The sequence below is a fragment of the Brassica rapa genome, chromosome A09, assembly GCF_000309985.2.
Source record: "Brassica rapa cultivar Chiifu-401-42 chromosome A09, CAAS_Brap_v3.01, whole genome shotgun sequence".
Classification (NCBI taxonomy): Eukaryota; Viridiplantae; Streptophyta; class Magnoliopsida; order Brassicales; family Brassicaceae; genus Brassica; species Brassica rapa.
The window spans coordinates 18,570,738-18,585,002 of NC_024803.2; the positions used below are offsets into that span (position 1 = coordinate 18,570,738).

General features: G+C 33.2%; 3 protein-coding genes and 1 long non-coding RNA gene across 4 annotated transcripts; 2 read left to right on the plus strand and 2 right to left on the minus strand.

Annotated features, from left to right (window-relative positions):
- Positions 1–404: 404 nt before the first annotated feature.
- On the plus strand, positions 405–2,676 carry LOC103833882. The gene has a single exon (XM_009109932.3). It carries the CDS (start codon positions 1,217–1,219, stop codon positions 2,429–2,431), a length of 1,215 nt encoding a protein of 404 aa, XP_009108180.1. The 5' UTR covers positions 405–1,216; the 3' UTR covers positions 2,432–2,676.
- Positions 2,677–3,730: 1,054 nt separating this feature from the next.
- LOC103833883 (peroxidase 39) lies at positions 3,731–5,428 on the minus strand. The gene is made up of 4 exons (XM_009109933.3): positions 5,162–5,428; positions 4,742–4,936; positions 4,481–4,643; positions 3,731–4,337 (listed from the first exon to the last, which is right to left on the minus strand). Exons 1-4 carry the CDS (start codon positions 5,369–5,371, stop codon positions 3,925–3,927), a joined length of 981 nt encoding a protein of 326 aa, XP_009108181.1. The 5' UTR covers positions 5,372–5,428; the 3' UTR covers positions 3,731–3,924.
- A 763-nt stretch (positions 5,429–6,191) lies between these two features.
- On the plus strand, positions 6,192–11,008 carry LOC117127931. Its single transcript, XR_004450921.1, has 2 exons — positions 6,192–8,185; positions 8,225–11,008. It is a non-coding gene; the product is annotated as an uncharacterized LOC117127931 (long non-coding RNA).
- LOC103833884 (1-aminocyclopropane-1-carboxylate synthase 6) lies at positions 10,766–12,848 on the minus strand. Its single transcript, XM_009109934.3, has 4 exons — positions 12,524–12,848; positions 12,296–12,427; positions 12,040–12,200; positions 10,766–11,954 (listed from the first exon to the last, which is right to left on the minus strand). The coding sequence occupies exons 1-4, from the start codon at positions 12,698–12,700 to the stop codon at positions 10,958–10,960; spliced, it is 1,467 nt and encodes a 488-aa protein (XP_009108182.1). The 5' UTR covers positions 12,701–12,848; the 3' UTR covers positions 10,766–10,957.
- Positions 12,849–14,265: the final 1,417 nt, after the last annotated feature.

Consider the following 14,265-nt stretch of genomic DNA (forward strand, 5'->3'; position numbering starts at 1 on the left):
TTTTATCATTGTTTTTTTTTCTCTTCAAAATATAGTATTTGTCGGAAATATGGTAGTTGTTCTATAATAATGTTTGAGTTTTAAGATTTTTTTTTCATATCTGACCTAGATTCATGGTTGAACCTATAGACCTGATACATTGTATATAATCCGGTTCGGATTTAATGAAAAATTTATTAATTAAAATTCTGATATAACCTGGTAAAACCCAAAAACTCACTATTAACCTACGATCTGATACCATTGATCCGGTTACAAAATATCTTATAGTACTTTTTAAAAAATTTGATTAAATTACTCATATATTTTATAATATTACATAAATTAGTGATTCCTTAGAATTTGATCAAAAATTATTATGTTATCCAAATAAAAAATGATAATATAAAAAAACTTATTGATATGAAAATATTAGTATATTTTCGTTATTAATAACCTATTATAAGTTTGTGTTTTTATTTTAGATTTAAAAATTTATTTTAAGATAGTTTTTAAAATATTCTTGAACACTCGTAATTGCCGTATCAATATTATGTATAAAATGACATTATACATGAAAAAATGATATTCAAATATGTATATGATATATGGTGTAAGATATATGATTTTGGTTTGTATTGAAAATCTGTATAATATCCAAATGATCTATTTTGAATTTGATACGTATATTTAAGAAAATAATATTTTCACGTTTCTTAATTTATTTATAGTTCATAATATATTTATACTTATATTAAATATAAAGTTAGTATATCTTTTAAATATATATATAAGCCCATTATTTATAGATTCATTTAGGTGCATTTGTAGGTCCAAAACCAAAAGACTTAAATGCCATTATTGAATTTTATTAATCCATTGTAAAAATAAGGATATTTTTGAGAAAACTACAATTTTTATTAAGGGTATAATTTGGGAATGATCCCCTTTTAATAGTATTGATCTTAATCGAATGCGAAAAACATGTCTCGAACCCGATTAAAAACCCAAAGGCCCTAGTCTAATTGTTGTTATAAGTTTTATAGAGTTTGGAGTTGTAACTTGGTTTTATGAAATACACACAACACAAATGAGCATATTTGTGTAGAAGGTAAATTCAAAAGGAAATAAAATACTGAAGCAGAAAGAAAAAGCAATTATTTGCCGAAAAGAAAATGAGAAGAGAGAAGAACAAGTCTCTGGTTCCACTACCCGACAAAGCCTTGTCTTCCATATAATGGACTTTTGCACTCTGGTCAAAAAAATCCCCAAAAACCCTTCTCCAATTTCATCTCTCTTCCTCCAAAAAGATTCTCTCTTTCTTCCTCAGAAACTGATTCACAAATCTCTTCTCGTTTTTCCGTTTCAAATGGCGCCGGTGACGGAGCATCAGGGGTCGTTCCTAAGTCGAATAAGCCGTCGCAATCAAATCGTTTCCATGGACGTCAACCACGACCAAGAACTCAAAGAACTCGAAGATTTCCAGAAACACGTCGCTCAGCGCTTCACGGAGTTACTATCTCCGTCAGGAGAATCCGACCCGATTCTCTCGATCCAGTGGCTACGGAAGCTTCTCGATGCTTTCATGTCTTGCGAATCGGGGTTTCAATCGGTGCTAACCGCGAACCCGGCTCAGATCTCTAAACCGCTCGTACCGGAGACGCTCGACCGGATCGTTAAGGCCCTTGATATCTGTACAGCTGTAGTTAACGGCGCTGACTCAGTCAGACAAAGCCAGCGTCTCGCTGAGATCGCCGTTACGGCGTTGAAACAGCAGCCGTTAAGTGACGGAAGCGTTAGGAGAGCTAAACGGGCTCTCACAAGCCTCCTAGCCGCCTTAAACGCCGATAAGAACAGCGGTGGAAGCGGTAGGAGGGCGACGACGACGGAGCAGTCGTCGTCGTTTGGCCGGGGCAGCGGCGGAGGAGGATGCGTGAGCAAGAACTGGTCAGCCTCGAAGCAGATTCAAGCAATGGCGGCGAATCTTGCGCTTCCACGTGGCGGAGAAGCGTCTCCGATGTTTATAATGAGTAGTGTCATGGTAATGGTGATGTGGACGCTAGTTGCGGCGGTTCCTTGTCAGGCAAGCAACGGTTTGACGGTTCATTTGCCGTTGCCGAGGCATCAGGTCTGGGCTAGCGCGGCGGCGAGCATCCAGGAGAGGATCGGGGAAGAGCTGAAACGCAAGGAGAAGCGCTGTGGTGGTGGTGGAGGGTTGATGGAGGAGATGCAGAGGATGGAGAGGGTTGGGTTGAAGCTGATGGAGTTCGCTGATGGGTTTAGGTTTGATGGAGAGGAGGAAGTGAAGGCGGAAGTGGAGGAGATGGAGGAGATTTGCCGGAAAATGGAAGATGGGCTTGACGGTTTACAGAGACAAGTTAGACAAGTGTTTCATAGGTTGGTGAAAAGCAGAAGTGAGATTCTTGAAGCTATTGATCATTGTAATATCTAGATCCCTAGAGTAAAAAGAAGATAGGGTGCGATTGTGATTTATTAAATGATCAATCTTTTTTATGTATATAATCTCCTCTACAATTGGTATTAGCTATAGCCATGTTGATTGATGTTCATTCGTTCGTTCTAGAATCCTGCGACTGGTCACAGCGACCAATTGGTTTCAGATATGGCCATGTTCTTTTGTTGTTTGTAGTGAGACTAAAAAACTCTGTTGTGAGACTACACAGTTTGATTTTTCTTTTTCAAATTCGCCAAATGTTTTGCAGAATTTATAGTCTTATTCAGTCACTAAATCTTCATAGAAAATGGACTTATTAACATTGGTTTACGGTAAGTACAATGAATAGCCTTCTTAAGTACAGACTTCTACGAAAAATGGTTACCTTTGTGGATCATTCATTCGAGAAACTGGAAGAGAAGCAAAAACACTGATGAAATATTACAAGTGGGTCAATGGGCTTTACTCAGCTCAGTATAGTTTTTGTTCCACCATTGAGCTTTTACCCTTTTTGGTCATGCCCTACATACATTAGCTTAGAAGAAATTTTAAGATTGTTTCTTTTTTTTCTTTCTTACTAAATTAAGATTGTTTAAGATAAGGAGTTCTATTTCCTATATATTTTCCGCATTAAAGTATTTGTTCCATTTATTCATACTTTCCAGCCTTTTATTTTCAAATATTGTTACTAATATATATCAGCTCAAGAACCCCCTATCGTTCTTGCTTTATTTAACCTCATTCATATTACTATTTTTAAATTTAGTTACTTTTATAAAACTTATTTACCTGTTCTTCTTTCTTAAACACCTTTTTGTTGTATTATAGTATACACTACTACTAATTTATTATTCTTTAAAAAAAAATTAAGCTATTTGTGCTAGCGAAGAAACTATAATTTATTGTTTTCATATAAATAAATAAAAATCCTCATTAATTATTTTAGTACAAATTTTCAAAATATTATAAATAAGAAATAATATAAACTTAGTGTGTTGATTATGTTAAAATATGAGAATCTCATATAAAAAATATTTTTGTTTAAAGTTCTTAATTATAATTTTGAGAATATCAGTAATTATGTTTGTGTAATCCTTGAGAATTCTCTGTTGGGAATGATATAAAAAAAGCTAATACTTACACGTATTTTCATAACTAAATATATACATTATTGAGAATATCAGTAATTATGTTTGTGTAATCCTTGAGAATTCTCTGTTGGGAATGATATAAAAAAGCAAATGCTTACACGTATCTAAAAGAATATTATTAGAAATGCAAATAAGTTTTCTTGGATAAAAGTGTAAAGAAGATTTTATTGAAAACAAAACGATTGAAATTTTAGGACAACGATTTCACAAACGTGAAACTTATTCGAAAACAACATTTTGGTCACATACACAAATACACATTTCGAAAATGTAAATACCCAAAATAGTAGAAAAAAACACCCAAAATAACCAAATAAAAAGAAAATAAAAGAAAGGTTTTCAATTAACCACTGAACAGGTTCTTCGGATCTCTCCATCCGACCCGGTTTTCACCCCGATCCTTCCCATTTTCTCCATAGACTTGCCGAACTCGACAAAGAAATCTTGCAGCGATCCTCCGGCGAAGCCTCTGACCTGACCCAACGCCGTGGGATCCTTAGTCAACGCCGCATCAGACTCAAAAAGCCCACGGCGTTTCAAGACGAGCTTGAAATAGCTAAGATCAAAAGTGTTTCTACTACCGGGATCCATTTCAACCTGTGTGGTATTGTCGGCAATAGATAAACATTTCCGTGACTTGAGATTGTCCGCATATTCGCTGTCGAGCGACGGATCTTGGTCTCCTACGCCGGTAAAGTTGAAGAGACGGTTTGAGAAGGAGGAACAATGAGACACTCCGATTGTGTGCGCGCCTAAAACGTTTTAAACAACACTGCTTATATACCATCAACTATTTAAATCAAACGACGCCGTTTGAGTTAAAGACATTTGGTCCAACCATAATAAATTTATCCCAAAATTTACTAAACCGAACCGGAAAAGTTAGATTTCTTACCGGATAACAAGACCAGGTCTTTCACATCAAGTCCTTGGTTTCCAAATAGGGTAATCAGAGTACTGAAGTTTCCGAAAGGAGGAGGAATGTTGTTCAAAGCCTCGGTAGCATTAGAGATCCGTCCGTCTCTGCGTCCTGTTGGAACATTCCATGTTGGTCCACCCTAAACGAAAAGTAACCAAGATCGGTTTGCTATAGTTGTGGAGTTAATTAGATTAATTAAACGAGGTTAGGTTAGTACTTAATTATTAGTATACTTACAATGGCAGCAACGGAGTCTCTAGTAGCGAGAGTGATGATATCAGCGCATGAGACTACCCCAGGACACTTCCTCTCCAGCACAGTCTTCACTAAATCGATAAAGTCGAAACCTCTAACAGTTAGATTTGGAGGAGCAACCTTTTCCACTTGTTGGTTGCTCGATGTCGCGTTGATCAAGATCGAACCATCACAACCCTACAAATTCCACAATACGTTTATTTATGTATCATACGTATATATGAAGAAATATACTACGTGTTTAATGCATTCGCAGCTTTTAATTTAGTGGTTTAGGACAAGAGTTTATACGTTGACGGTACGTATGATAATATAAGCTAAAATTTGTAAGCTAGTATATATATATATATATATATAATTTAGAATTTATGAAATATGATTGAAAAAATGAAGAATACATACCCGAACAAAGCAATCATGGAAATGCATCCTAATAAGGCCAGCAGCCAAAGATGGTACATTTCGGATATGTTGGTTGACAACAGCTTGTACGATCTTCTCTGCGTTAGGGCAAGTTTTATCATAGAACCCTAGCTTCAGTTGAGCTTCTGAAAAGCTCACAAGCCCTAGAATCACAAGAATCGTCACAAAAACTAACCCAAATCTCGCCATTTTGTTTTACAAGACACTTATAAAGTATTAAACTCTCAATGGTTGGAGAATGATTGTTCCCAAGTTAGGATTATATATACTGTTGGTCGTGAGAGGATAAAGCAATGACAAGAAGAAAACAAGAAGAAAAAAGCTAGTAACATGTTCTGTTTATTCCTATTCATCTTAAATTCCAATTATCATCATATAATTAGTATGGCCTTGGATCCTTTCTTTTTGGTTAGTATCACTTACTGTTTTTATTGTATTTTAATATAAATAGGGATTAGTTATGGTGCGCGATGTGCATATATATGTACAACCTGTTAAATGAGTTTTGATATTGGTTTACCAAATTGACTTGAACAAGATGGAATTCCTAGGTTAAACGTAATTCAAACCGAGCAGCATTTATTATTTGATTATATATAAGAAGTTTGTTATTTTTATACATAACTTATTGGATTGAAGATGAATTGCGCATGCTTCATCTCTTTCTTTTTCATATACATACTTCGGATTTAGTTTTCAAGCCGTTATGTTCTTCGTGCTACTTTTTTTTCTTCGCAATTTCTTCAACCTTTTTTGAAAGAATAATTTATTCAACTTGTCATGCCAGGACACTACAAAAATCCCAAAGCTAAATAATACACTATAATTATATTGTTATCTTTTCTTGATGTTTTAGACCAAAAAAAAAATAAAAATATTTTCTTGATGTTACGTACAGCTGATGGCTGCTGTTACTATTCTAACTTTTTTGTTTTTATTTACTAGTTAGTCAGCATAGGTAGCTCGTGCATGGAATTTAAAGGCTACATAGCTGAGAATTTCGAAAAATGTTTGTTTCCTCTAAAACTTGATAAGTTATTAATTGCATTTGGTAGACAAATGATTGCATGTGACATAACGATATGTGTAATAAATCTAACCATCAATATTTTTAATTATGGTTGTTAATTAACAACCCAATTAACAAACAACAACTAATCTTGACGAATGTTATTTTCAAACGCAAAAATCAGTCACGTAATATTTATCGGATATTTGCATTTTTATGACCAAGTAACATTCATCTTGATCTACATTTTTATCTAATATATCAACCTGCTACATATAAACGTTAAATCATTAAGCATTTCACTAAATACTGTTCACATATGTCATATGCATGTCTCGTAGACTCTTTAATAGCTCGAATGTGCACATATGTCATTAATCATGAACCATGTCAAACCAGAATTAATATACATATTGGGTGGAATATTTGTATAGGCAATTTAATTATACGTCTTATGAGATTGTTTTCTGCTGAATCATAAATACACACATGCAATAAAATATAATCATTACTTTATAACTCTTGAAAATTAAATAAACAATCCTTGCTTAGACTTAAAAATTTGTCTTATGGAATTAATGTATGTTACCGAATACCTGCTCCCACCATTGGTATAGCCGCCACAGCCCATAGCCGGGACAGTCCATGTTACTGAGATTTTCTAGCATTATTTTATCTCTATTTTATTGATTTTTAAATAAATTCAAGAACATAACGACATCGGTGGTAGTTATAAATTTATGTCCAAATTTAATCCATGAATGTATGGATCCCTAGCAATAACAAAGTTCTCTCTAGATTAATATAGTTGCAAGAAAAATAATTATTCAGTGTTCTCTCTAGATTAATATAGTTGCAAGAAAAATAATTATTCAGTTTTATTTTACTATTATCGAGTTCATATAAAACCCAATAGCTGTAACAAATACTTTTTCTGAATAAATTTTACATATTATTCAAAAAATATAATGAACAACTCTGAGTTATTTTTCAAATTAAAAAATGAATTTTAAAATTTAACAACAGAAAGTAAATTAATTCAAGTTTCAGAAATAGATTAATCTATCATTATAGGATATTCTATCCGGTTTTTTAATTCATTTTAGCATTTTAATTTTGATTCATAAAAAATGTTACTTTACATTTTCAATGTAAATTTGTAAACAATATTCCAATTTTAGCCTTATTGATCTAATGTATTAATTGGAGAACAAATTTTCGTTAATACATTAATGATGGACAAAGTGATTTTTTGTTAGTTTTCTTAATTTGTGTGGAAAAGTTAAAGTAACATTTTTGTGAAGAAGATGAAATATTATTTTTGTAGTGACACTTTATAAAAAAACGAAGGTGAAACGGATTCTTGTTTCCCTCCATTTGAAGATTAGTACATTGTCACAGAATATTTGGACAGCTAAACTCGCGTGATAATAAAATTAGGACAAAACTTAGGTTCACCTCCTAAGGTTTTAGAACCTTTAAATTCACCTCACCTTTTAGGACCACACCTTTTAGGACCAATCAAATTTCCATATATATTATTAATTAAAAAATATTAAATTAAATAAAAAATAGTTACAAAAAATAAAAACTTTAATTTTAACGACGCTGACGCTTCCACCTAAACCCTAAATCTTAAATTCTAAACCCTATACCCTAAATTCTAAATCTAAATCTAAATCCAAACCCCTAAACCCAAACTCTATACCCTAAACCATAATTATAGACCCTAAACCCAAATTATATATCCTAAACACAAAAACTAGACTATAAACCTAAACTCTATACCCTAAACACAAGTCCTAGACCCTAAACCCAATCCCCAAACTTAGATGCTATAGGGTTTGGGTTAAAGTTTACGGTTTAGATTTAGGGTCTAAGACTTGGGTTTAAGGTATAGAGTTTAGGTTTATAGTCTATTTTTTGGGTTTAAGGTATATAATTTGGGTTTAGGGTCTAGGATTACGGTTTAGGGTATAGGGTTTGGGTTTAGGGTCTAAGATTAGGGTTTAGGGTATAGAGTTTGAGTTTAGGGTCTAGGATTAGGGTTTAGGGTATATGGTTTGGGTTTAGGAATTTAGATTTGGGTTTAGAATTTAAGGTATAGGGTTTAGAATTTAAAATTTAGGATTTCGCTGGAAGCGTTAACGTCGTTAAAATTAACATTTTTATTTTTTGTACCTATTTTTTATTTAATTTAATGTTTTTAAATTAATAATCTATGTGAAAATTTCATTGGTATTAAATGGTGGGGTAAATTTAAAGGTTGAACCTAAATTCTGTCCATAAAATTAAGACACTATGCCATGTTGATTATTCCCCACTAGCTATGCTAACAACAACAAACATTAACCTATCCACTTGAAGAATTAGACGAACAAACATAACACATCTTTTCTATTAAAAGAGAAGTACTATTTTTATCTACTACTTAGAAGTCATATAGGACCATCTAACTAAACTTTATAAGAGAACCTTTTCATTTACTAACCATTTCATTTACTAACATAACATATTAATAATCATTTATCTATCTTTCTTTTCTATTAAATGAAAAATACACAACTTGATTCATTAGAAAAGAATCTTAACTTGATATTCCCAGTTTATATATCCCTTACTTGATATTATCTAGATTTTATTTACGGGGTTTACTAACAACCCTAACATTATGTGAGTGTATATATATATATATATATAAACTATCAACAAGCACAAATTAATTAAACTAATGCAACACTGGATGGAATCATTGTGAAGTTACCCTATAGAATTACGAAGAACTGAAGAGAAAAATCCTTAATCATTTTCTGTTTAAAATATTAAACGTTTGTTAACATTTCTACTACAAAGAGATTTTTAGCTCTTACACCATATTTTTTGATGGATCATTTTTAAATATTTGTATCTTTCTCAATTTAATGACAGTCCATTTAAACCATCAATAGGCCATGAAAATATGGACTGCTGATACAATTTTAAATAGTTTATTCATTTATTTAAAATTTAAAACAAATATTTAATACAAAAATATTCTCAAATATGAAAAGTAAAATATGATGTAAAATAAATCCAACAAAAAAAAATTTCATATCTTTTTTTAATATAATAGGAATGCATAAAGTGATGAAAGTAAAATAAAATTAAAGAAACTTATAAAGATGATGTATGCAAACTATAAAAATTTAGGTTCAGTGTTTTCATGTTTTGAGGATGCTCTTCTATTTGAGTTCGTCAGGTATTTTTTTGGGTCTAAATGCCATACTGATATATTGATATTTATTTTTATTTTTTTTACAGATATATTGATATTTATTAACAATATATTTTAAATTATTTTTTAAACCAAATTTTTATACATATAAAATTGAAAATGTATCCGAGCGGATGTTCGGGTTAAACTCTAGTCAATGCATTAAATTAAATAACCTTTTCTATTATATTAGTTTTGTCGTTAGAAAGTTAGCTGTCAAAACGTGATGACTTACTACATATATAACATATGTATCTCTAAAGATCAAAACATTTCTTAACGAAACTTCTCAGGAAAGAAAGAAAAATGTCATTCTTTGTGTATGCAAACAAATGTATGTTGTATGGATAGGATTGAAACTCATATGAATTATTAGTGGGTGGTAATCACATATTCCCTTCTTCTTAATCAGAAAAAAGAAAAGAAAAGAAATTAATGCGAGTATTGATTTTGTAAAAACATTACATTAGTTATACTGCTAGTTTTGTTTTCTCATGGTTCAGCGAGGCTAAGTAATCTGCATGAATCGAAAAATCATTAGATAAAGTAGAAAATCATCAGACTTAGATCAAACGAAGAGTGTTCAAGAGAGCTTGATATACCATGTTATATCACTTATCATCATCGCTTCAAAGCGTTGCATCGAGCGATAAGATAGGTGTGTCATACTCAATCCCTTAAGCTCTGCTCAGCAAATGCTATAGAGGGTATTTGGATCTTCCCTACTTGGTGCTTAAATAGTTTTGTACATATTTTCCCTGAAATTTTCTTCAAACCCTACTGAGGAATTGAAAGAACAATATGTATATGATGATTAACATCCATTGGCTCGAAGCAAATGACATTACAAAAATTAGAAACTACGTTATAAGAAATAACTCTTTATTCATTGGTTTGTTCTTCTTACGTATCTCCTTACGTTGATGATCACTTTAGTTTAATACTTTAATTCTCGTAGTGGCTTTTCTCAATTTACAAGTGGTGGTCCAATAAATTTTTTCCTTCCTAACTATAGGCCCAATACCTATGGCTTATTTCAGCATTTTAACAACGTATGTTCATCTTTCCCTCAATTCCAACCTCAACTAATCCAGTCCTGCTTTTATACTTAAACTTTGATATCTACCGATTTCATCATAAAAAAACATTTATGCTCGATTAGTTGTGGACGGTCTGGGCGCTACAAGTCGTTCACCGGTTTTATCATGTCTGATTCCTTGTTATGCTGGTGGGATAAACGGTTTGGTTAAATTTGAGTTTTTTTTTACTGATATTTTACAGAAATGTTCTTGTTAGAAAACACATTGGTATAGACCTTTAATAACGATTAGAGAAATTATGGTTTCTCATATATATTATTCAACTGGTTAAACTTACAAGAGATACATTATAAAAATATTCAACTTGACAGTCGTAGCTATACATTTAATCAGACAAAATGTCACAATCAATGTTAAATAATTTTTATCTTTCAATTTACGACAGCTTGGTCTAGTCAAAAACTGAAACGGTCTTATATCTGTGCACGTACAAGCGGAGAAGGTGGCACCGGTGAATGAGGAGAGAAGAAGCCCTCCTCGAACCGTCTCGTGTCCTTAAAGCTTAACCGGAGGCTACTCTGCCAACACTTCTTTTTCTTAGCCATCTGTTTAGTTAGTTTCAGACTCTCCTCTTCAATTTGACTAGTGAACACTCTGATCCTCTCTAGGGCGGTCTCCATTGTCTGGTGGTCCATGTTCGCAAAACATACTCTAAACCATCCCGGTTCGTGGCAGTGGCACGAACCGCCTGGAGAAACGTTCAGCTTCACCTTGTGGACGATCACACGCCACAGCTCCATCTCCGAGTCGAATGTAGCCGTCTTCAAAAGGTTTCTTAAATCCATCCATATGAACAAACCGGCTCCGGCCTTTAACCAACCAATGCCTAAACCGTCTAAACCGGTGGTTAACTCTGCGTGTCTTTCAGCCAACCGTAGTTTGCTCTTGCGGATGAATTCGTCTACAAAGTCTTTGTCGGATAACATTTTGGCGATCAGATGCTGCGTTTGAGACGAAACCAAACCGAAACTCGACATTTTCCTCGCAATTTGAACCACCCGGTTATTGTAAGAGTATATGATACCGATTCTCAAACCGGGCAAGCCCATATCTTTTGATAAACTATAGACAATATGGATCAAATCGCGGTTGCAATCGGGGATCTCCTCAATTACTTCTGCGACGCTGATAAACTCGGATTCACCAAAAGTAGTCGCTGCATAGATCTCATCAGCAATAAGGTGAATCCCTTTGTCATTGGTGAACTTAACCAAAGATTTCAAGCAATCCCGGTCTAACGTCGTACCGAGCGGGTTCGAAGGATTGGTTATGAGTAAACCCTTAACCGGAACACGCGCGTTTTCGTACGCAGCGTCCAAGGCTTCCACCGTGATCTTAAACCCGTTGGAGCTATGACAAGTAACCGGTACGAGATTCACTCCGGTTCTCCATCTCAAATCTCTATCAAATCTGAAAATCAAACCAAACCAAATTTAGACCAAACAAAAACCAGATTAAACCGAATACTAATCTGATCTCAAGAACAAAAACATACCCTGGATAGTAAGGAGTCGGAACCAAGAAACCGTCGCCGGGATTGGCTAAACAGAAAGCAACCGTCTCGTGCGCTCCGGTTGCGCCGCCGCTCATGACGATCCGGTCAGGATCAAACTTCACTTTGTTGTTTCTTGTCTTCTCCATAAACTTCGCTACAGCCTGAAGACAATAAGAGAAAGCAACAATTTAGTTTAATAATCATTTCAGACAAAAGTGATTGTGTTTTGTAAAATCACCAGAAACATCGAACTTACTTGTCTGAATTCAGGCAAACCATGATAGTCCTGAAAAATCGCAATGTCGCTGAACTGATTCACACCTTCTGCTGTGCAAATCGAAGCTTCTGGGTGTTCTAAAACCCATTTACGCATCAAATCTCCACAAAGCTGCACAATTTGAGAAGTTAAAGATTAGTTTTTTTTAGGTTTATAGAAAAATAAAGAGACAAAAAAAAGTTTGGATCTTTTTTTTTTTGAAATTACCTGATTTTCGGCGAGACCCATCTGAATAACTCCATCGGGTCTGTCAATTGGGTGAAATGGGTTTTCTTCATAAGCTTTCCAGCCATCGAAATAAGCTGAGTTCTCGCCGTGGCCGTCACCGGCGGCCATTCTCGACAGTAGGTTATGGTCTTGCTTCTCTGCAGTCAAAGCCACCATTTTTGCTCCTCTTGTTTCTTCAAAGGGGTTTAATAAATTGTAGTTGTTGTTGTTCTGTTGAGATTTAGAATGTTTGGTTTGATGTCTTGGGAAGTGAGTTTGATCCTCTATATATAGAGGGTTTCTGGTTTCAGGTGGATACACCGAGTAAGTAGCGTTGGAGCAGGTTTCAGCGAACGTTCCATGACAACTGTAGTGGAAATTTCAAAGTGGTCCTTAATGTTTCTTGTAATTTTGTTTGACTTCCCTGAAGTCTTAATTGCTTTAATTGAGTGGATTTGAAACAAATTTGTGAAAAGGAGTGGTCATTGCGTGGGAACTGGAACGAAAATGTGTCCGAGTGGGGGACCTATGAATAACACAATATTACGTCCAATATATATTTTTCCCATTTCAGTATTTAGATATATGAAACATCGACTTAAATTTCTATTGGGCAATTTGGTTATTCAGATTGGTTTTGGTAAAAATCCATTGGCTCTACATATTCTGTTAAGAGGAATTTTGGAGCCATTTAGAAATCAATAATATATTGTTTATTTTTTTTAGTTTTAAATCGGCTCACTTATAAATAATTTATACTTCCTATTTTTGTTTTGGATATTTATCAGTTATCAATATACTGAATTACTCCTTCTCTTTCATAAAAAAAAATGTCATTTTAAATTTTTTTATTTTGTTTCAAAAAATATCATTTTCCATTTTCAATATAAATTTTCACCTAAATCTCTTCCTTACTCTTTTAAATAATCAATAAATGTTTATTTAAATCATTTTTATTTAAATAATTATATAATAAATAAGGGTATATTACTATATTTTGTTAGTTCCTGTGACAAAAAAAATTAGTTACTTAATTTGCGTGAAATGTGTCTAAATGACACTTATTATGAAACATATGGAATAATTTTTAAAAAAATTTATATGATTTATATAATGGGTTTCTTATATCACATATATATAAGATAAAATTCTTGTATTATATAAATTGGTTTATGGCTTTTTGCTTTTAAACTACATCATTTGAGTGAATCAGGTTGTAGCTTTGTTTTTTTGTTTTTTGTTTTTAATTTACTTGCATTTTTTTCATAAATCTCGGTATTTCAAACAAAAAAAAACTCAAAATATTTGGTAAGAAAACTTTAAAAAAAATTTAGGGTATCCAAAAATATGTTAGATCGGCACTGATTTCATGGGAACCAAATGTATATATATTCTCATATGCTACGGATCCGCTTAATTAATAACCCGATTAAAACCTCAAGAATTAAAGTTACCAGAAAATAAAATAGTTTTGCAAATATCATGTCGGCATAAACAAGACTTAAAGGTTGGAACAGTTGAAGTGTGCCCCTGTTTATTAAACATAAATAGTAGAGCTGTTCTTGATTTGGTATTCAAAATAATTAGAGGAGTCTTTATGTTTTTTTTTGTAAAATGTCTTTTCTTTTCATTTTTGAGAATTTTTTCAAAGATATGTCTGTCACTCATTGGAGAAGGTTGAGATCTCCACCTTCTCCTTAATCATGGACTCAAACACGTATTGATGTTTCAACTTTAATCAA